The sequence below is a fragment of the Miniopterus schreibersii genome, assembly GCF_964146895.1.
Source record: "Miniopterus schreibersii genome assembly, chromosome: 7".
Classification (NCBI taxonomy): domain Eukaryota; kingdom Metazoa; phylum Chordata; class Mammalia; order Chiroptera; family Miniopteridae; genus Miniopterus; species Miniopterus schreibersii.
Window position 1 is genome coordinate 5102550 of NC_138108.1, and position 23462 is coordinate 5126011.

General features: G+C 46.0%; 1 protein-coding gene across 8 annotated transcripts in view; it reads right to left on the bottom strand.

Moving 5' to 3' along the window:
- Nucleotides 1-23462, bottom strand: part of SP100 (SP100 nuclear antigen) — a 185221-nt gene that overhangs the window by 140903 nt on the left and 20856 nt on the right. The window contains exons 8-13 of one of the 8 annotated variants that reach the window (XM_081143131.1): nucleotides 21529-23277; nucleotides 19392-19445; nucleotides 14948-15052; nucleotides 12813-12955; nucleotides 11620-11667; nucleotides 8590-8923 (exon numbers count right to left, since the gene is read on the bottom strand). The exons of 4 other annotated variants lie outside the window; for them this stretch is intronic. In XM_081143131.1, the coding sequence (XP_080999257.1) occupies nucleotides 8858-8923; nucleotides 11620-11667; nucleotides 12813-12955; nucleotides 14948-15052; nucleotides 19392-19445; nucleotides 21529-23277 (2165 nt within the window). In that variant the 3' untranslated portion in view covers nucleotides 8590-8857. Of the gene's footprint in view, nucleotides 1-1510; nucleotides 1701-8589; nucleotides 8924-11619; nucleotides 11668-12812; nucleotides 12956-14947; nucleotides 15053-19391; nucleotides 19446-21528; nucleotides 23278-23462 lie in introns of those variants that run through there. 3 more of the 8 variants (XM_081143139.1, XM_081143140.1, XM_081143132.1) reach the window with 3 other exon arrangements.

Consider the following 23462-nt stretch of genomic DNA (forward strand, 5'->3'; position numbering starts at 1 on the left):
ATATTATATAAAATTTCTGTCCCACAAACTAATATATTACTGCTGCAAACAAAGCCGCATCTATCACTCTATAGGTCACTGATTTTTCCTTTCTCCTCTATCCTAAAAAATAAAAGTCAAAATTGTTCCGTTCTGATGAAATCGAAATTTGTATGGTTTAACCTATGAATAATATTTCTTGCTAACCAAAGAAATGTAATCGTAGCCAAAAAAGAAAGTATAAAAGATTATGTTGATTCTCAATAAAGTGGAACAGTGTCACACCACCTCCGAGTCGTGTAGTCTGCTGTCTCCCAGCGCCGACGCCTTGCCCACCTTCGGGACCCCTGACTCCTGCTGCGGCTGGACCGCGGCAAAATCCAGAATGGTGTATACACGATAATCCCATTCATTAAAAAACAAGACAGAAATTATTTACTTAGGAAAATAAGTTATATGTGTAAATGCAGAGAAAGAGACATAAAACACTATGCCCACAACACTCAACAGGACCAAGCCTGGAAGCTGCAGGGCGTGGGTGGGACGTTCCCCTCTACTAACATCCCGGCCATTTGAAGTTTTATGACCAAGGACGTAGAATGTATTTGTTTTGAATGTAAAGAACCAAATATTTAACATATTAAGTCATGTTATTTCTGACACCTTCCTAGAGAAAAGGAAGGACTTCTGGCCTTTTCCTTGTCGAGTACAACCCGCTGCAGAGCAGGAAGTCAGAGCCCAGGTGGGGCTCAGCCTGCGCTGCGCTGGCCTCCCTCCCTCCCTCCTCTTCCTCTCCCCTCCTCTTCCTCCCTCCCCTCCTCTTCCTCTCCCCTCCTCTTCCTCTCCCCCCTCCTCTTCCTCCCTCCCCTCCTCTTCCTCCCTCCCCTTCCTCCCTCCCCTCCCCTTCCTCCCTCCCCTCCCCTTCCTCCCTCCCCTCCTCTTCCTCCCTCCCCTCCTCTTCCTCTCCCCTTCTCTTCCTCCCTCCCCTCCTCTTCCTCCCTCCCTCCTCTTCCTCCCTCCCTCCTCTTCCTCCCTCAGCTCAGTCCTGCAGGAAGGGCCCGGACAGACCAGCGCGGGCCCAGGTCAGGTACCAGACCGAGGCGCCCAGATTTGAAAGGCCGCATCTTCTCCCTGAATTTTATATTTTCAAAGTGCCCTGGTTGGAATGACCTAGGTGAACTCAGAGGGGCCCGAGGGAAACAAGAGGGTTCAGAGGTCATGAGAAAATAACAAGTCACTGCCTCAAAGCATCAGGAAGGACAGACAGAGGAGTCCAGATGGCTGCCAGGTGAGCGGTGGCTGCAAGACAGGAGCCCTGTGGGTCGTGGCAGCTGCACTCACACCAGCAGATGTCCCTCTGCCTTCGAGAGATCTGATTTCCTCTCTGCAGTTTCCTGCACTTCCTCACATTGCAGGAGAGCGTCCCGCAGCGCAGGACTGAGGTCAACGCTTAGATGTTGACAGAGTGTCTAGTGGCGGAGACTAAAGCAGTGGCACAGCCAGAGAGAAAAGAAGGGAGGCGGAGACTGACCTGGCGCTGATGTCGCTGCCCCCACTGGCCATCGTCCTGCCCGGACCCTGCCTGGGCCTCTGATCCCTGCAGCCGGGGGTCCCCTGCGGCTGTGGAGTAGTGAGCAGGAAGTGGGTGAGGCTGCCCTGAGTCGGCTCCACCCGAATGGGGAAAAGGGAAGCGAAAGTAACTGTCTGAGTGTTCTCAGACACTGTCTCCTCCTCCTGCAGCCCCAGCGTGGTTCTCAGTCATCAGGACATGGGGCAGCAGGAATGGATTACAAGGAGGGACAGTCAGGACCTGGAGGCCACCAGGGAAGGACCTCCATGGAGAGCAGGGCCAGCCCCCGGGGTCCACTCGTTTGTGCAAAGACACTGGAAACATCTTGCGATTCCCTCTGTCCTCAGCTGCCCCAGCCTTCTAAAGGGTGCAGAGCTCTCGTGGGCAGTGAACTCCTGGTCGCCCTTGCCCGTGTGCAGGTGGCTGTGGGGAAAGAGGGAAAGAGAAACTTCAAATCTGCAGTCGGGCCGAGGGCAGCCTGCAGCCACCTGAGTGGATCGTGGGGTCTGGACACGGGCGGGGAAGCAGATTCCCTAGAGCGACGGTTTCCACATTTGATCCCTGAGTCTGGTTGCTCCTGCTCTGACGAAGGTTCTCGCCCGGTGACGTAAGATACAGGGGCAGGTTCTACCCTCTCTCCACGTATGTGCTTTCTTTTTTCTTTTCCTTTTTTAAAATATATCTTTATTGATTTCAGAGAGAGGAAGGGAGAGGGAGAGAGAGAGAGAAACATCAATGATGAGTCATTGATCAGCTGCCCCTGCACGGCCCCCACTGGGAATCGAGCCCCCAACCCGGGCATGTGCCCTGATCAGGAATTGAACCGCGATCTCCTGGATCCTAGGCCGACCTCAACCGCTGAGCCACACCTGCCTGGGCCGTATGTCCTTTCTTTTCCCCACAAGAGTGAATATCAATCTTATTGGGACAGGTTTCAGGACACTGATGGGACATCTGTCCCAGTGGGCAGGGTCTCAGTGTGTCCCAGGTGCTGCACACATGGGGATCTCCCCTACCCCTCAGCTGAACCTCTGTAGGACCTGGCTGTCCTGTGTGCCTGGTCTCCATGGTGCTTGGGGCTCAGACAAGGTCTGACATGTGACACCAGCCTTTTCCAGTGTCCCCTCTCTCTTCTGTCCCTGGGCAGCAGCCTGACTAGGCCACCATTGTGCTGGGTGTTAGCACAAATGTGCCAGCTTTTCCTTGGGTTTGCTTAGAGGCACCAAGGTCACCACAGTCATTAGAGGCCGATAGCAGTCAGCTGGCTGGGAAATGCACAAGGACCAGCCTCCTGGTGGATGCTCCACACTGGGGTTGCCCTGGCCAAAGGGAAGGGGACGTTTTTGTGGGGCCAGAGAGAGCTGGGCAGCACCCCACTCTGCAAACAGCAGTGGTTTCTGAGGGGTCAGGAGGCCTTTGTGGAGAAAGCAAAGATTTTTGATCCAGAAAACGTCAGACCCACCCGGGTTAGGAACTGGGCAGGACCATCTTCAGAAGCAGGTTGAACCCCTAACAATCTGCTGAACTGATATGGAGGAAAGAAGGGAGGGCCTGGGGCATTGTCCATGGTGGGAAGGAGCACTGACAACAGGGACCATTTCTGCTGTCAGGAAGTAGCCCTGGCTCTGGGGCCGGGAAACCTGGAGAGCACAGAGGCAGCGACCGAGGAGGGACAGGGGGCAGAGGACGTGCCAAGGGGACAGCCTTCCTTAGCCTCCCCAGGAGCAGCTTCCATTCGGATGTCAGTGGTGGGCTGAGTGTCCAGCCTGGGAGACCCTGTGGGGACAGAGTTTGTCCCTGAGACAAAGCAGAGGGACCTGAGAATTCACAGGCAGGAGGAAGGAGCAGCAGCAACAGCAGCCACTGGGCCAGAGGACAAAGACCCGGCGCCTCTGTGGACGCAGAAATGGAGAGGAGGGGGCACCAGGGAACTAAGGGGGAACCCTCAGGCCCCACACCAATGTCCCCTTCCAGGAGGGGCCCCTCAGTCGGCAGGACTCCGGGTCCCCCTGCCCTCCCTCCTTCCTGGGGAGACTCAGGCTGGGAGCTCTGTGAGGGTGGGTCCGCTCCTTGTTGGGTCTCCTGGGCTCATCCTGCCGGAGAGGCCAGGGCTCTGTGCTCCTCCGAGCTCCAGGGCACAGGGCCAGCGGCCTGGAGTGTGGGGGGTGTGGTTGATTGGAGCAGCCTGAGACCTTGAGGCTAAGCCCAGTTCCGGGGTTCAGGTTGAGTAATTTTTTTGGGCACACCTCTAAACGACGTCCCCTGATCCAGCTTTTACCAGGAAGAAAGCTGGTATTTTGGTGCCCATCTGTCTCACCTGCCTGTCAGTTGTTTTAGAACTGATGTCAGGACACTTGGGGATGTTTATACACAGCATTTTAGGTTCCTATCTGTGATTTTCTACCTCCTGAGATTTCCCCCTTCATTTTCAATGAGCATGGTTGCCCTGGGTTCTTCCCTGGCGCTGCTGACCAGGAAAAAATGACTTTCTACCAAAGTTTGAGTTTCCCCCACAAGTCTGTGTCTGCTCTGAGTAGGCAATAGTAAACAGGAAACATCTCTTGCAACAGGAAACATCTCTTGCTGGCTGCTTGAGGCTCACTTTATCTCCAGACTCACCCAGCTTTTGTTCTCTGAAAGCAATTCCTTAGGTAAGAGCTCACTCCGCAGATCAGAAGCAGAGCTCTCCATCCTCACTGGAAAGACGTAGACCAGCCCTCCCACTCCCAATCCCAGCCCTGCTTCTGGCTTCTTAGACACCAGTGGTTCCTGTGCCCTGGAGCCCATGCCCACCGTGGAAGGGAGATGCTACTGTGCCCTGCGTCAGAGGTATACCTGTTAAGAGACACACAAGCCAGGCTAGGTACACTTTGTATTTCTGTGCTTGCTAGAGCACGAACACACATCCACTTAGAGTGGGCTTGTTTCATAAACAAAATAAAAGAACAAATAATATGCCTAGAAAAAAAGACATGGTTTATTGTGGAATTTCAGTTGGGGTTAATACTTCAAAATCATTTATACATAGGAGACATAAAAATTGTTGCTGAAAAGCTTAAGAATATAGTTTTCTTGTTGAAGGAGGAGGTTGGGTTATGATTGTTGAATCTGGTTTTTGTTTCAAGGACTTATTTACGCAGCAACTCTTTCCAAGGGATTTGGGCCAAGGCCTTCCTTCTGCCTCCTTCCGGCTCTAAATTCCCTGTGCCTGTAACAAAGGAAGAAAGGGCACCCAGCTGTGTATAGGTGAGAGTTTGGGCCATGTTTTTACAAGGTTGATTACATTCCTTTTATTTCAGCTTGAAGAATGCCCTTTAGCGCTTCTAAGGCAGTTCTAGTGGCGATGAGCTCTCTGCTTCCCTCTGAATGGGTCTTTCTCCTCTAATTCTATAGGACAGCTTTGCTGAGTGCTAACCTTCGTTAATAATTATTTTCTTTCAATATTTTCAATATATCATCCACTCTCTGTTGACCTGCAAAGTGTCTGTTGAGCAATTTGCTGATAGTCTTGTGGGGGCTCCGTTGTATGTGACATAGTTTCTTTTTCTTTGTTGAACTTCTAATTTTGTTCATGCATCTTTTTCTAATTTAATTTTGTAGTTTGTATGTTCTTGTTTTGTTTCCTGAACAGCAAACACTTCCTTGAAATGCTGCTCAAATTTCGCCTCCAGTCTAATTCCCCAGCAAAAGTTATTGCACTGAAAAAAGAAAAAGACAAAAATAATGACACTTATTCTTAGTGTCATTAGACACCTTGCAATTTGAGTATGATCAGAACTCTTGCCTAAAACACCTAAATTACATTAACCATGTTAAGACTACAAACTCATGTGGCTAAGAGTAATTTTTCTGTCCTAAGTGAATAATTATTTACTATTAACTAGGCAAAAATGAAAAATGATTACTGTACCTGAGGACTTTTACTCATTTGGTTTGGGTGGTTTACTTTAGTGATAATTAGAAAAGTAATCTAAGGTCTGTAATAATCAGATATTATAGATGTCTAAGTACAATCAGTGATCTTCCTTTCATGTTGTCACTTCCGTTTTTCTCTGGTGACTCCTGTTAACTATATGTTCATTTACATGAAAGGAACCTGGAGTTTCAAATTTCTGAGAAGTTGGACTGAGATATTTCGGGAGAGATAAGAAGCACAATATAACTTTAGGAAGCAATTCTCTTATCCGTTTGTTTGGAGCAGGGAGAACACAGGGTCCTCAATGGACACCTCTTACCTTTGAGGAGAGGAATGAACTCTCAGGGGCCTGAAGTTTTCATTGTAGGGACACCTAGTGACTTACTGTGATGCACTATCTTGAGTTTTAAAAGTCACTCACTTTTAGATCCCTTGCTTGTCCAGGCTTGTGATAGGATGAGAAAGACTATAAAATTTCCCTGCACCAAAAACTGAGGGCAGAGCGACTCAATGGAAAGAAAATGGAATGGAAACACGGGGAGCCACTTACCGTTTTAGATGCCCGGTGGACCTGAAAGATGTGGCGCACGGCCTGAATAAACCCCTCCACTTTCGGGTAACCCCGCTCACTTAACTTCTTCTTAATTTCATTCAACATCAAAAGATCTTTCATGCACTCAACAGTCTCTAAATTCTGGTGGAAAAAAAATATTGAGAGAATTTCTGACACAGTGCAATATCTGCCTTCTGTGAATTCCTGTGAGATCCAGCCGAAATCTAAGGTAAAGATAACGGCAGCTCCTGCCCTCCCTCCCGTGGGCTGCAGACCCCAGATCCCATGAGAGCCTGTGGCAAGGCCGGGCAACGCAGCGGCGGCCTGGAATCGTGGCCTGCTGCTACTCACCAAACAGCCAGGTGGAACCGCCTCCTTGCTCTCCGAATGGCAGTAGAGCTCCAGCAGGAGGAAGTCACACTTCTGCAAGAGAAGGAAGACATGAATGAACAGCGGCTTGGAGAGGACGAGCCCAGGTGTGCGTCCAGGCAGAGGCGTGGCCACACCGGTTTCCCAGAAGTTTCCTCAAACAGCTATGGCTCCAGGAAATAGACATGAAAAGGCTGAGCTTCTTTTCTGAAAACAGGTTCTGGTGAGTTGTCAGCATGGTTGAGACACCCTTTAGAACCCTACCCCTCACCCACTGACTGTTGACTTCTCACATATAAGCAGAAAGGAGAGACCTTGGGGTTTGAATTTGACTCACCAGCTGCTCCTCGGGCCCCATCTGCCTCGCCAGGACCTCAGATTCCCTGAGACACTGCTGACTTCTTGAAGACGCCTTCATCCTGCAGAAGGTGCAACTCCACGGGCTCCTGAGAGGTCCAGCACACGTGAGCAAGGCAAAGCCCCAGAAACAGCCACTGTTCCTATGGCTGCCACTGTCCTGCTTTCAGGAATGGCCAATGGGTACAGCCAAGGGATGAGGGGGACACTCCTCAGAGACTCCAAGACCCCCAGGTGGGGTCTGAGCCAATGACCTTCCTCCCATCAAGAGTAGCAACAGGGGGTGAGTGGGTGGAGGGTGGTGTCAGGGTGAGTAGTAGGCTCTCCTTTCTCTGTCTGAGCAGCTGTGAGCACAAGGAGCCCTGCCCACCACGCCCGAGTGTTGGAGACTGGGCCTTAACCCCTCAGTGCCTTGGGCCTCAGTTAATCAGTGGCAAAAAGTCATGTGTTTCCTGCCATTTCTGAATAAGCACAGAACATAAGCCACTAGCATTTCCACTCCTATGAATAGGAGTCTGTCCTGAGAAAGTTCTGGAAAGGACAGTAGTGGTATGTAGGCAAAGGACCCAGCCAGGGACCTCAGCCTCCCAGAGGAGAGAGAACATTATTCTCCAGCTGACAGCATCTTTAGACAGCTCCCCGGACCATACTGCTGGACCCTGTACCTCTGACCCTGCCCTTTCTCCATCAGGACACAAGGAGAAACTCTCCTGGGGGATTTGCATGGCAGGAGGAAAATCCCTAAAAGGGGAGGGGGTTGTATCTCACAAACCTCTTAGGTTCCACAGGTGGGAGGTGACAGTCCCCATGGAAGAATTTCAAACAAGTATCACAGCAGAAGAGATTTTCTCCATACTGGCAGATCTCACATATGTCTGAATTTCCCAGCTAGAAGGTAAAACAGTGTGTTTCCAGTGAGACCCCTAAAGGCCACCACTATGAGAATTTAAAATGCACAACCTTTTGTGAACCTGGAAGAACACATACGAATCAGGAACTATCAGAAACTATATTTGCCCATGGTTGCTTTCCTTCTGCCTTCTGAGAGAATCGAGACAGTCTGAGAACATCTTGGGGGTAGAAGCATCCTGTCTATCCCATGGTCTATTACAGAAGTTTCTATTCTCTTGACCACTCAGGTGACAAAACAAGATTGGCTTGGGGACAGGCCCGCCCACTGATGAGTGCTGGGTGGAGGGAGAGGTTCCCCGGGGAGCAGGAGGCAGGGATGACAGCGTCCAGCTTTCTCTGCCACGGCCACTCGTGCTCCCTGCAGACGCGGGTGGTCTCTGCGCTCGCTCTCCTGGGCTGCTCCCTCAGCCTCCGCTCTGTTTCTATTCCCCTCCTTCCCCTCCAGCGTGTAGACAGAATCCCCTGGTCTCCACCAAACTCTCTCCAAGCTGCAGCTCCAGCGCTGTCTCCAGCTCCCAGGCGTGCAGCCTGCCTTCTGCATTCGTGCACATCCCTGCGTTCACCAGCATCCTCCGGGGCCTTAAAGCACACCCCAAACTCATCCAGTCACAGCCGTGTGTCCTCCTGTCCCCACACCACTACGTGTTCTTTCTTGGTGCTGCCATCTCATAAAACAAATATATACCTTCCCCCGCAAACCTGAGAATCCATCCTGGTTCTATCCTCTCGCTCGCATCCCAAATCCTATCTGTCCTCACTCCTCACAGGGACTGTTAAACTTCTTTTGTTAGTTCCACTGTGTACAGGGTGCCGAGACCCTGATGAATGGTTGGTTCCACCCTGATACACAGAGAGAAGTGGTCTGTTTCTCAGTCTGTGTTATATCTCGGTTAACAGCCCACAAAGATCAGAAATGTCCTTCTGGAAGGAAATGGGCAGAGCAATTTGGAGCATTTTATTTTTGTTTGTGTAGGAAGTAATAAAAGATGAAAAGTTACTAATTAACAATTATTTTAAATATTGTTATGGACTTTTGGGTGAAAATTCTGTGCTGGGCAAATTTAGATTCTGGTTATTTCTTTTGCTTATAAAATTGGCCATATATGAGAAAGATCAAAACAGAGAAACATCTGGCCAAGAGGTCCCAATCAATGTTCTGGAAGATTCCTGAACCACATCCCCAGTGGGGGCTGAGGCTGCTCTAGTGTGGAGGCCTGGGGCCGTGTTCCTCCTCACTGTTGGGACTCCAGAAAGTGGTGGCCTCTGCCTAGAAGAACAAGGAAATAACAGATGTAGCCAGTACGTAAGAACCTTCCATCCTAATCTGCAATCCAGTCCAGGGCCCTTTCTCTTTGGCTCTTTGTTTCTTAGCCCAGCCGCACATTTGAATTGCCTGAGGAGAGCATATGGAATAAATTCCTGGTGCCAACATCAGAGATTCTGAATCAACTGGCCCGGTTTGAGGCACAGGCATTGGTATTCTCCTTAAGTCATAGGAGGAATAACTTGTGTATCAAAATCATCTGAAGACATTTTAACAATTCTAATGTCCAAGTCATACTCAGAATGATTAAATGGAAATTTTCCTAGAGTGGGATTCAGGCTATGTTATTTTTCAAAGGTCATCAGGTGATTCCAGTGGGCAACCTGAGTTAAGTTTTAGCCTGAGCGCCCGGCTGGGCGTGGCTCAGCGGTTGAGCATCGACCTAGGATCCAGGCGATTGGGGTTAGATTCCCGGTCAGGGCACATGCCCAGTTGCGGGCTCGATCAATGACTCTCTCATCATTGGTGTTTCTGTCTCTCTCCCCCTCCTTTCCTCTCTCTGAAATCAATAAAGATATATTAAAAAAAAAAAAAAAAAAAAAGATTTAGCCTGAGCAAGTGTGGTTATTAATGCATGAGGACATTAGAAGGCAGTGTTGGATTGGCATCTAATATCTACCCTAGGAAAGACTATTAACAGGAGTGATGGTATTCTTGCTGGAACAGTTGCCTTCTCCTTCCCACCGACTCCTGACCATGGGTAGTGTGACATGACCCTCTGGGTCTCCATCTATTGTTCAAGGTTCTGGGAACCATACGATACCGCAAGGATAGCTCCACCATGTCCTGTAGCTCTTCTGGGCACTACCCCAAAGTTAAAATGAATCCAAGGTCCTTGGTGCTTCAATTCTTTTTCCAGAAGGCCATCCTCAACTCCCTTCCATCCAAATCCCAAGATGGCACCTGGCTGACTTTTCACAGGAAATTGACTTCCAGGTGCTACACTAACATTGCTTTTGTACGTTCAGTACAATGGCTTGGCTTCCTTCCCTTCAAGCAGCCTCAGCTTTTATCTCTACCCAGGGCAGAGAAATCATAGACAAGTGTGATCCACTGGAAAATGACCTGGGAAATGTCATGTCACTGCCTGCCTCCCTGGATAGCCTAGAATCCCTGCTCCCCAGTAGTTATTCCTCCATGGTAGACAATGAAGTTGAAACAATTCTTAAGGTCAGGAACATTACTTCAGTCTTCTTCAATGGACACTGAGCATTTCTTATGCACTCAATAGTTGTATGTTGAATGAGTAAATAAATGAGTATTGCTTCATTTAGGAAAGAGGATTACTTGCTATCTCTGAAGCTAATATTAGCATACAATAAATGATTGTTTTGGCTGAGTATTTCAGGTTATTTGACACATAGCAGCTGTCACCAGAAAGTATAAGTGGCCCTCATCAGGAGACAGGAAGCTGTCATGGGGTGCCAAGTACGACACTGAAGTTTCCAAAAACTTCAGGCTCCATCAGCAAAAGAAGTCCTTGGGGGCACAGAAGACCCACCGAGGTAGTAATGAGTCCTGAGATCTGCCATTTTGGGCCACTTCAGTTCTTGATCAAGGAGACAGAAAATATGGGGGCAATTGAACCTTGTGGCTGCAAAGTGTTGCACCCATGAAAAAAGATAGAACCTGGGGGTTGGGAGCTGCTTGCTCTTTTAGGTCATCTAGATTCAGTGAGCACAGAGCATGGTGGAGACACTGCTCTTTGAAGCAGTCAGTGAATAAAGTACGTTAAAAATATTTTATCTTCAGTAAACCCAGTGGATGAAAGCCCAAGGACTGACAGTTCCAAAGACCCAGAACATCAGATAATGAAAAGGCCTGGACCTCACATTTCTAGCGTTAGCGATGTGCAACCTAATGTAGAATTCTGTGAAAGTCTTGGCTGGTGTTTCTACCTGATGTTCATGAGAGTGACACTTCTCACCTTCCCCTCCTTCTCAAGTCCTCATTCATACTCAGTTGTGAAAAACTATCACCTTATCCTGAATCTGCACTGCACATTGTGTATTTTGTTTGCTGCCTCCATAGTTTTCTTCCACAGAGGGAGAAACACTTTCCTAGGTAGACAGGAGGCCCGCACAGCCCCGGAGGTGGAGCCACAGGGGTGGCATCCAAGTAAACAATTTCCCAGGTCGACTCCTCATGTGAGATACATTGATCTCCCAAGGGCTCCCTCCCTAACAGCACCATCCTCGTGAAGGGCAAATAATTTCCACTTGAGGAAGAGAAGAAAATGTTAAAAATAGGAACAAAATCGGATTGAGTTGAAGGTGACCCTGTGAACTTATTAAGAAATTTTCTAATGTATTTCATAATCACGTTTGCTTTACATTTGACACTCTTACAACATCTGCAGATATAGCTGAAACTCTTCTATGAGGCTATTTTGATGGCTCCTTATTATCCCAACCTCCAATGGTTTACCATTCTCACATGACTTTGCATACAACGCAGTGTTCAAAGTAGCATCTCTGAAGGCACATACAAAAAACACAAAAACAAAAACAAAAACAAAAAAATGGCTGGGGGTGTAGGAGAGGAAACTTAATGATAATCACACAATTGAGAAACCATAAAAAGATGCTGTTCATATAAAATCAGTTATATAATAAGAACTAGTATAAACTAATAATCACCTTTTTCTTCTTGCCACCTTTTCCTGGAAGTGTAGTTATTTTTCCTGCCTGAAAGATAAAGAGATCCACGTATACAGTTAGTCTGCGTTTTTGGTTTGTGAGTCTGACATTTCCAACCTCCTTGTAAATATTTCTTCTTGGATGTCCTGCTGTCAGCTCAAACCAAGGTGTCTAAATGAGACACCATCTCCCTCTCCTCACCTGTACTTATTCTAGAATTCATCAACAGTACCCAGAAAATCACCTTTAGAACCTATTGCCCTGCTCTTTTGCGTTTCCCATAAGCTTTCAGAGCTTCACAATCTTTTTGACATCTCTCACTCCTTTCTATTCCCACTAGTGCCACTCAAGCTATGTCCTCACAGAAGGGCTATTCAATCAACACTCACGTATTCCACACCTACAGGGTGGAAACACTCTGGACAATGTTGGGCACACAAATATGTATAAACCCTAGAGAGGTGTAAAGAGAATAAGGGATTGCATGGAAGGCCAAGTATAAAACAGTGTGAGAAGGGCCTTAATAGTGGGCCAGGGGGCCCAGGGAAGGGATGACAAGGCAGGTCAGCCAGGGAATATTCAGAGAGGGGTGACATTGGAGCTGAGCATTGTAGGCTGACTACCGGCTTCTTGGGCTGAAAGATGGTGAGGTCATTTCCAGGCCCCATGTTCTCTGACTTATTGTTTTAAATATGTCGTTTCACACCTCAGGAGACCTTCCTGGCTCTGCATTGACTATATTAAGAGTTTAAACTCCTTAGCCTGGCACTGAATCCCTCCACAAACAACCCCAACTGATGGATTATGCCATATCACACACAATCCGTATACCTCAACCCACGGAGTTTCTGGTTCTGGTTTCACCCCATTCTTTCTCCGGAGTGCCTTCTGCCCACTTGTTTGGCTGTAGACTGTCTCCTTTCTTTCAGGGCCTAAAGTTGTGTGCAAGCACCTGAGTCAGAATGACCCTTCCCTCCTCCAGGCTCCTGCATCTACCCTGACAGAGCCCCTCTGACAACATCAGTGTGCTGCCTTGTGCTGAGTATGAGAGTTGGGCACCTCTCCCTGGGACAAAGTTAAAGTCAGGGGCCTGGGGGCTCTAGCCACAACTCAGCGTGTATTTCATGAGTAAATAGTGACCTTATCTTTGACTACAACAAAAAGTCACATCTCTTGCCCCATCACTGGCGTACCTCCATCAGGCATTTTAGGGTTTTCCCACCACAGCGCAAACTGGTCTTCCAATTACTTGATTTTTGGTAGCCTCCTTCGATTTCAAATTCCCTGGGGGTGAACCAAGTTCCATCCTGGCTTAGTATACACTTCATTGTGGTTCCTGTAAGACCGGGGTAAGTTGATCATGAAACCTCTTTGTCCTCAGAGCTCAGACACTGGCTTCCCACCACATTGGATCTGAAGCCAACCAATTTGGGCTCCAGCAGGAGAGTCTGGCCACCCCTCCCAGACTTCAGAACCCCCAAGCCCAGCCTGTAAGTTCCCTTTAAGAAGATTTCCTGCTTTGTGCACCCATTGCTTTGAACTTCATGCCACAAAAAAGTGATCATTAGCATCAAAATCAACATTATAAAAAGTATTCCAAATCACCTGCAAGGAAAAGCAAGTGATTTTGAGCAATGATAGGTTTTCAATTTGCTATTGAATTCTGGGGATAGAGAACAGGCCAGACTCTCTGATGGCCTTGGGTGAGTGTGGAGGCAGAAACTCTAGTTGGACTGAAACCTCAGGTGAGGTCTCCGCTGCTCAGAATGGCATGATGGTAACATCTGTACCCAGTATCATACCATTTTTCATCTAAGTTAATGAGATTATTCAGCTGAGATTTTACCATCCCTGAAATCAAGGATAGCTGACATTAAAATCATTGTGAAATATTATTCAGAAGAAATTTTAAGTCATACATAAAAGATAGTTATAACAATATTAGGCATTAGAGAAGTGGAAATCAAACCCACAATGAGATACTTACTACATTACATGCCCTAGGATGACTGTAATAAGAAAGACAGACAATAACAAGTGTTGGTGAGAATGCAGCGAAGTTGGAGCCCTGAGACTTTGCTAGTGGGAGATAAGCTGGTGCAATACAGTGGAAAATAGTTTGGTTTTTCCTCAGTAAGTTCAACATAGAATTTCCATATAACCCAGCAAATCTACTCCTCGGTATATTTCCAAAAGAATTGAAAAAACATGTTCACACAAAAGCTTCACGTGAACGTTCAAAATAGCACTATTTATAATAGCCAAAGAGTGAGAAAACTCCAACTAATGGATAGTTAAACAGAGTATGGCATATCTATACCATGGAATATTATGCTATTTGGCAGTAAAAAGAAGGAAATATAATACATGCTACTACACGGATGAACCTTGGAAACATGCTGTGTGAAAGACCCAGTCACAGAAAGGCACATGTTACATGAGTCAGTTGGTATGAAATGCTTAGAACAGGCCAGCGTATAGGCCAGGAAATAGATCAGTGGCTGCTCAGGGCTGGGCGGTGGGGTGGGCACTGGCTGCTGAGAGACCTGGGGTTTCCTTTAGTGGGGGGCAATATATTCCAAAATGAGACTCTGACGATGGCTGTATAATCTCGAGAACAAATAATAGGAACAAACAAAAACTCAGCAGTGAATTCTACATGTCAAATGGTGAACTGTGTGAGTTATGTCTCAGCAAAGCAATTTAAAAATTAGTTAAAATGCAAACATTTACGTCAATTGGTGCTCCTTAGCCATATTGAGAATAATCTGCTATGAAGCTCATCATAATAGACAATTATTGGAAAGCTTTATAATGTTAAAATCACAAAATATTTTATATTTATTATGTAAACTAACTCTCAAAGTCACCGTGAGGCAGGTTTTAAAGGATCCATTTCTTAGATGAGAAGTTTCAGGCTCATTCTTTGCTCAGTCACTCTTGGCAGAGCTGAAGCTGGGGCTCAGGTCATCTGATTCTAAGTTTTGTGGTCGTCTCACTACATCAAACACCCTGTCCTGGCGATGATTTCCAGGAGGGGTACAGGAGATGAAGGTGAAGGCTGATTCAAAGTAAAATATGCAATATTTTCCACTCATAGACTGACGTTCCTGCACTTCTCTTGGTTCTTTGGGCGTCCTCATGGACACTTCCACGTGGGAGTGAGCACTTAATATGCGCCATTTCTTAAAATATGAAAATATCATTTTAGGGATTCCTTCTTTCAAGCCACAGTGGGGCCTTAGTTCCTTGAATGATGGGTAATTCCGTTACTGTTTATGATTTCTTCATATAGAAATTATAAATTAAAGTAGACCATAAAACCTACCTTGTTCCAACATCTTCATAAATAACATGCCTTTCTTCTCCCCACAGGTCACGGGAAGTATCTCAGAGCTAAAATCCACACTCTCTTCTTCGTGGTTTCTTGCCTCTGAAAGAGAAAATTCTTCATTCTGTCTCGTTTTACAATTGTACACGTGCACCTTCCTCCCACGTTGAGGTCGTTTCTATACAGACACAGGGGGACTTAGGAAACTTTATTCCTCAAATCTCCAGAATTCAAAGCTTTTCTTTCAGTGGCAGTTTGAAGCATAACCAGAGTGTCTACCTGGATTTTACCTCTCAAATCTCACACAATCAATACAGTGGCACCTCGGTTTTCGAATGTGATCTGTTCTGGAGCCTGCTCGAGCTCCGAAACGTCGGGAAACCGAGGGATCCACAGCCGACAGCTGGGCCTCGGGATCTTGCCCTCAGCGGGAGCCGCGGGGCATGTTCGACCTCCGAGAGGTGCTCGGAAGCCGCAGCATTTCCGTCCAGGTTCAGTGTTCGTAAACCCAAATGTTCGCCAACGGCGATGTTCGAACACCGAGGCACCACTGTAGTTCACCAGAGACATCAGGCATCAGTAAAACCGTCTCAGCTCCCGGCCAGCCCCCTCCCCACTCTTCCCTGGCAGCGAGACACAGCGCGTCCTGCTCTGCAGGAAGCCCCCGGCTTTGCTGTCCCGCTGCGGTGAGGCCCCGGAGACAGTCAGACTGTCCTTGTGCCTCCCCGGCTGGGGTCTGACTCAGGGAGCAGAGGGACAGTGATGGGTCACCTGGTGAGCGTGGCGTCTGCCCGCTCGTTGTGTTCTCTGCTTTGCCTCATTTCTCCCCACACCAGCTTTCCCCAGAGACAGAGGAGCTCAGGAAACTCTAGAACCACCTGCCAATGGCGCGGCCGGCTGGACCATTTGCCGTCTGACGATGGCGTGCCCTTTATGAAAAGCTACACCCAATACACTGATCATCTAACTGTGACCTCGTCTCCCCCCGTCTGCACACTTCTCCGTTGTGGCTCTTTGGTCACTGAAGGCAGCTGTCCCCAGTGAAGGCAGAAAGGGACCAGCTGCTTCCTGCATTGTGATCAGGACAAAAGTGGTGGGGATTAGTGGTATATAGGCCAACTCTGAAATCTGGATTCTGTTCTGACCACTGCTGGTAATGATGCTTCGTTCTTTCCCACTCTTCGGAGTGCCTGGAGGATTCAGATTTAATCTGGGTTATATGTTTTTTGGAAATGCCTTTGCCCTGCTTGTATCTGACCCTTCTGGATGAAAAGTCTGAGTGACAATAGGAGATTATTGGAAAGAAAGATGAAGTTACAGCCAGTGGTTGGTACCGATTTTGTGGCACTGAAGGAAGAGCAAAGATCCAGGCACTTGAGGAGGAAACACCTAGGAGGTGTGGGAATGGAGAGGCATTAATGATATCTGTCTTTCAGAACTGCCCTGAGTTATCCTTCCAGAAGGACATGGTCCTGGTCCAGCTCTTCTGTGTAGAGTGCAGACACAGATCCATGAAAACAGGGAAAGGCACATAAAGAGCATTTCAATTTATGAAGAAGTAAGTGGGTAAAAGTAATTAATGACTTTTACTACTTTCAAATATTCTAAGAACAAATATAAAATGTCCTTAAAACCTTCAGGTGGAAAAAATTTTATAAATTTTATATAAAACCTATAAACCATAAAGGAAAACCCTGACAGAGTTCACTACACAAAATTTTCAAATTTCTCTAGGACAAAATATATAATTAAAAACCTAAAAATTAACATTAAATGAGACAAAATATTAACAATATACATTTGAAAAATTTAACATATGTAATATAGTAATATACCGATTCTTGGACAGCATGGTTAAAAAATGACCAACATAACAGCAACACTGGTAAGACAGATACCAGGCATTTGTAGAGAAACAAATGACCAATAACCAGTGAAAAATGCTCAACTACACTAAAAAATTATAGTAATGCAAATGAAAACAGAAATGAAATAAAAGTATTTACAGTTAAATTGGCAAAATGTTGTGTGCATGATATACTGATTAAAATAAGGGAAATGTAACAGTATGAATAGATTAACTCAGATAAATAATATAATTCTAAATGTGTTAATGCATGGACAGAAAAAATCTGGAAAGATATCCAACAAAGTCTACAAAGTTCATTGATTTTAAAATTAAAAAGCAATAGAAAGATGTGAGCATTTAAAAATATATAAAGTGCTGATTTAAAAGATGTAAACTAACCATATAAAGGTAAAGTATTCTTTTTGTTTGTTTGTTTTTTGGTCTTATGAAAAGTGGTAGTTCTCTGTTGTGGCTGTAATAAATTCCCATAAACTTTGTGGCCTAAAGGAACACAAATTTTTATCTTACAGTTCTAAAGGTCAGAAATTGGACACAAGTCTCACTGGCCTAAAATCAAGTTGCCCACAGGGCTTTGTTATTTTCTGGAGGCTATCATAAGAAAGAGTCCATTTTTTACCTTTTCCAGCTCTAAGGGGTGCACACACTTCTTGACTCATTGCCTTCTGCTTTCATCTTCAAAGACAGCCACATTACATCTTTCTGATCTTTATTCCATAGGCACAGATCTCTCTCTACACAGCAGGGCAGTTTTTCTGATTTTAAGCATCTATATGATTTGATTGAGGCCACCCAGATTATCTAGGATAACCTCCCCATCCCAAGATCATTAACTTAATCACATTTCAAAGTCATTTTCTCCATGTAAAAAGACAGATTACAGGTTTTAGGGATGAGACATGGATGTCTCTGTTTCTTTTGGTATAAATTTCTTAAGAACCTTATAGGTCTCCCATGTATATCATGGGGATTTGCTCCATTAGACAAGAGGCTCCTCCACAGATCTTTCCTATATAATCACATATCATATCTATTTTTTGACTTCTGCTGAGATGGCTGAGGGGATCTTTGAGTCACATGCTTAATCTCGTCAAAGCACCTTTCTGTGACTAAATACTCTGACCTTTCACTGCTTCTGAGGCTCTAGCAAAAAGTTGTACAGCCACACTCTTGGTCATTCGACAGAGCACACTTACCTGACAGTAAATCTCATAATTTTAGCATCTTTTGCAACCTGAGTAAGTTAAGAATAAGCCAGATCATCAAGTCCTGGTTCCTTTTTGTTGAGCAGCTCTCCCCTCAGTTTATCTTGTTCCCACATTTTACTTTAAGCAGCAAAAAACCCCAGCTGCATATTCTTTAATTAGAAAACTCGTTAGTGTATATCCAGAAAGTTCCGCCTTTCACATATCTGCAGGACAGGATTTGGCTATGCTTTCTGTCACTACATAATAAGGATCCTCCTCCTCCAGTTTCCAAAAACATGTTCCTTATTTCCTTCTGAGCCCTCCCCAGTCACACCTCTAACCTATTTGTACATATCTGTGCTGTTCAGGATGATTTATGTATTCTCTGAGACAACACAGGTGTTCTCTCCCATGTTCTCCCCTCTTTCTGAGTACTCACTAGGTCTTCAACATCCACATTTCTACAAACTGCTCAAGGCAATCTAGGCTTTTAAAAAACATCATTTTACTTAAAATTCTTCCAGCCTCTGCCCACTGCCCAAAGCCTTTGCCACATTTTTAGGAAAGTTTTATAGCCATAACCCACTTTTAAGAACCAAAGTCTGTATTATTTCCCTATTGCTTCCATAACAATTTACTATAAATAGTGGCTTAAAACAACACAAATTTATTATCTTACAATTAATGTCAGAATTCTGACATGGCCTCACTGGGCTAAAATTAAGTTTTTAGCAGACCTTCCTTCCTTTCTGGAGGCTGTAAGGGACAATCTGTTCCCTTGCCTTTCCTGCTTTTTGGGTCACCCACATATCCTGTTCCCTTCCTCCGTTTTCAGAGTCAGCAATATTGCATCTCTGACCATTCTTCCATAGTCACTTGTCCCTCTCTCCACAGCCAAGAAAGGTTCTCCACTTTTTTTTTTTTTGGTAAATATATCTTTACTGATTTCAGAGAGAGGAAGGGAGAGGGAGAGAGAGATAGAAACATTGATTGGCTGCCTCCTGCACTCCCCCTACTGGGGATCGAGCCTGCAACCCAGGCATGTGCCCTGACAGGGAATCGAACCATGATCTAGATCGTTGGTCGATGCTCAACCACTGAGCCACGCCCGGCCGGGCAAAGGTTCTCCACTTTTTAAGAGCTATGGGGCCACCCAGGTAATCCAGGATAATCTCCCCCATCTTAAGGTCCCTAGTTTCATTAAATCTGCAAAGTCCGCTGGCCATGTAAGATAACAGGTTATAGATTACAGGGATTCGGACATGGCCATCTTTGAGAAGCCATCATTCTACCTACCACAATATTGTAAATAACAAGGTGATGAAACTCTGGTATTTAAAAACTCACTTCTCACATCAAAAGTAAACAACATCTCATTCACTCTTACTTCTTTTTCTCTTGGCTTTTTCTACAGTAGAGTTGTTTCCAAGACCCACAGTACCTAGAAAAAAACACAGGTGATGGTGAGAAAACAGAAATAAATAAATAGAAGCTGCAGATCTTAGGGTGATTTATATTGCAGAAGGCTTGTGTTGATACGGATGTTTCATTTCTTGTTTCTCTCTTTCTTCTAAAGAAGCTAAAAACCTACCGAATTGAGAAGTAGGAGTCCAGGATTCGCCAATATCTCAATAAGACTTTGAAAAACGCCTTAAATACCTTAGTGCTTCAGTTTAGGCAGGGATAGGAACAGGTATCCTATCCTGTCTAGGTATTAAGATTTTTGTGAGATGTCAGAGCCCTCTCAGCTGGGTCCTCAAAAAACAGTTGAACTCCTTTATCCTTCTGTTTGCATAAAAATACACTTGCATTGCTCTTGTGCCATTGACCTTTTATACCAATTAACACAGCCCACCAAATGCAAAATGTTTAATGTGTATCATCTAAAATCCCAACAAATTAATTTTTTTATTTTAAAGAAAAAAACAAAAATATTTGAACAAAGCCTGTGTAGCAAAGAAAGCTATTCATTACATTTGCTCTTAGGTCTTTTCAGGTTTCTTATCCCCTAAATAGATTTGTTTTCAATGTCCACAGGATTTGGAAGTAAAAGAAAACACACCCAGTAATCTACAACTAAAAGAGTTGTGAATCCTATGGCGCCTCACATTGTAGAAGGATTTGGAACATAAAGACGTGATGATGATCATTTCTGTCTCTTTCCATCTACAGGAAAGAGATCTCTACTAAATGAAGCAAAGGCCCACAAGCCTTTAGCTCATGTGCAAAATCAAAGACGTTTTGAAAACCAACATTTTTTTTTATAGGTTTGCAGCTAACTAATTTGGCAGTGAATTTGGACTTAGCTGCCATGAATCCATGGAATATCTTTATCACACAATTTGCTGCAGAAACAATATATTTGAGAATGGGGTTCTGCCACAGACACTATTGGGGTCTTTTGTAACATATAGGATATAAACCACAGTGTCTTTCTAAAATAATAAAATATAATTTTACACGTGGCTTCAGAGGTTTTGAATAAAGTATTGTGGGTGTTTTCTAGGAGTCCAGCTGTTAGTTCTGCTTCTTCTGGTAACTTTCCATGTGATGTGTAAAGATCATTAAAAACTCATAGATACATAGAGCAAACTGATGGTTTTCCCACTGTGGAATGGGGACAACAACAGTTATCGGGCCTAACTTTTAGATTGTTGTGAACATAAATAGATACCTTTTTTGTGAAGACATCTTTAAATACTAGGTAGGCCAATGTCATGTTGGGGTTCATCTGTCAAAAGCTATAAATGGAATTTGATAGTAATAACCAGAAGCTTTTCTATCAATAATGAGAGAGTAATTAGAGCCTATTGAACTTTGAACAAGTTTGTAACCAATCTGACCAATAGCTGACTGTCCCACTTTCTCTGCTCTGTGCAGAGTAGGTGGTGAGTAGGGAACATCACTATGTGATTCACCGCACTGGAGGGTGGCATGTCAGCGAACATGGAGTAAGATGCACTGCCATCCAACTAGATTTGCCTTGTTAAGTCTCAATTTGTAGCGATTTCTTTCTTTGTAGTTTTACTTATTTTTTTATTTTTATTGAATTTATTAAGGTGACATTGGTCAATAAAATTATACAGGTTGCAGGTAATCAATTCTACACTACATCACCTGTATATTGCATTGTGTGTTCACAGCCCCAAGTCAAGTCTCCTTCCATCACCATTTCCCCCCCTTCACCCTCTTCCACCTCCCCTGCCCCACCTTCCCTCTGGTAATAACCATACTCTCATGTCTATGTATGAAGGTTTTTTTGTTTTGGGTTTTTTTATTGCTTAATTTCTTCACCCTTTTCACCCAGTCTCCCAACCCCTCTTCCCCTCTGACAGCTGTCAATCTGTGCCCTGTATCTATGAGTCTGTTCCTATTTTGTTTGTTAGTTTATTTTGCTTGCAGTTTTTGAAATGGCATGAGATCAAGACAGGAATGGGCTCCTGGGCCTTGGTGTGTGTTCAGAGAACCAGGAGCTCTGAGCTCAGACTCCTGATGTCCTAGGGCCAAGCAATGGTAGTCCTTACCCTTCTTATCAGGACAGCTTCTCAGTGTACAGTCACAGGATCCTGGGGGCTTCTTATCCACACCGAATCCTGAAGACCCTTCAAGACTTCTCACTGCAGAGCCACAGGCTCCTGGGGGATTCTTATCCACACCGAATCCTGAAGACCTTTCAAGATTTCTCACTGCAGAGCCACAGGCTCCTGGGGGCTTCTTATCTGCACTAAATCCTAGAGACCCTTCAAGGCTTCTCACTGCAGAGCTACAGGCTCCTAGGCGCTTCTCCTCTGCCCTGGATCCTGAAGACCCTTCAAGACTTCTCACTGCAGAGCCACAGGCTCCTGGGGGCTTCTTATCTGCCCTGAATCCTGAAGGCCCTTCAAGACTTCTCACTGCAGAGCTACAGGCTCCTGGGGGCTTCTTATCTGCAATAAGTCCTGAAGACCCTTCAAGACTTCTCACTGCAGAGCTACAGGCTCCTAGGCGCTTCTCCTCTGCCCTGGATCCTGAAGACCCTTCAAGACTTCTCACTGCAGAGCCACAGGCTCCTGGGGGCTTCTTATCTGCCCTGAATCCTGAAGGCCCTTTAAGACTTCTCACTGCAGAGCTACGGGCTCCTGGGGGCTTCTTATCTGCACTAAATCCTAGAGACCCTTCAAGACTTCTCACTGCAGAGCTACAGGCTCCTGGGGGCTTCTTATCTGCAATAAGTCCTGAAGACCCTTCAAGACTTCTCACTGCAGAGCTACAGGCTCCTGGGGGCTTCTTATCTGCAATAAGTCCTGAAGACCCTTCAAGACTTCTCACTGCAGAGCTACAGGCTCCTGGGGGCTTCTTATCTGCACTAAATCCTAGAGACCCTTCAAGGCTTCTCACTGCAGAGCTACAGGCTCCTGGGGGCTTCTTATCTGCCCTGAATCCTAGAGACCCTTTAAGGCTTCTCACTGCAGAGTTACAGGCTCCTGGGCGCTTCTCCTCTGCCCTGGATCCTGAAGACCCTTCAAGATTTCTCACTGCAGAGCTATAGGCTCCTGGGAGCTTTTCCTCTGCCCTGGATCCTGAAGACCCTTGAAGACTTCTCACTGCAGAGCTACAGGCTCCTGGGCGCTTTTCCTCTGTCCTGGATCCTGAAGACCCTTGAAGACTTCTCACTGCAGAGCTACAGGCTCCTGGGCGCTTCTCCTCTGCCCTGGATCCTGAAGACCCTTCAAGACTTGTCACTGCAGAGCTGCAGGCTCCTGGGCGCTTCTCCTCTGCCCTGGATCCTGAAGACCCTTGAAGACTTCTCACTGCAGAGCTACAGGCTCCTGGGCGCTTCTCCTCTGCCCTGGATCCTGAAGACCCTTGAAGACTTCTCACTGCAGAGCTGCAGGCTCCTGGGCGCTTCTCCTCTGCCCTGGATCCTGAAGACCCTTCAAGACTTGTCACTGCAGAGCTGCAGGCTCCTGGGCGCTTCTCCTCTGCCCTGGATCCTGAAGACCCTTGAAGACTTGTCACTGCAGAGCTGCAGGCTCCTGGGCGCTTCTCCTCTGCCCTGGATCCTGAAGACCCTTGAAGACTTCTCACTGCAGAGCTACAGGCTCCTGGGCGCTTCTCCTCTGCTCTGGATCCTGAAGACCCTTCAAGACTTCTCACTGCAGAGCTACAGGCTCCTGGGGCCTTCTTCTCTGTACTGAATCCTGGAAAACCTTCAAGACTTGTCACTGCAGAGCTACAGGCTCCTGGGCACTTCTGCTCTGCACTGAATCTTTGAAAACCTTCAAGACGCTCTCCTACAGAAGGAAGAAATGTTTCTTCAAGGTCTCAGTGTATGACAAAGTAACCAACAGAGTAAAACATCGGGACGCTCTGAAAACCCAGGGCTAGAATGCCCCTCTCTCAGACCTTTTATGATCTGCTTTTTTATTTATGTAAACTGTAGGTCAGTATTTTATCCCTCACTGTCCCCTGAGCTGGG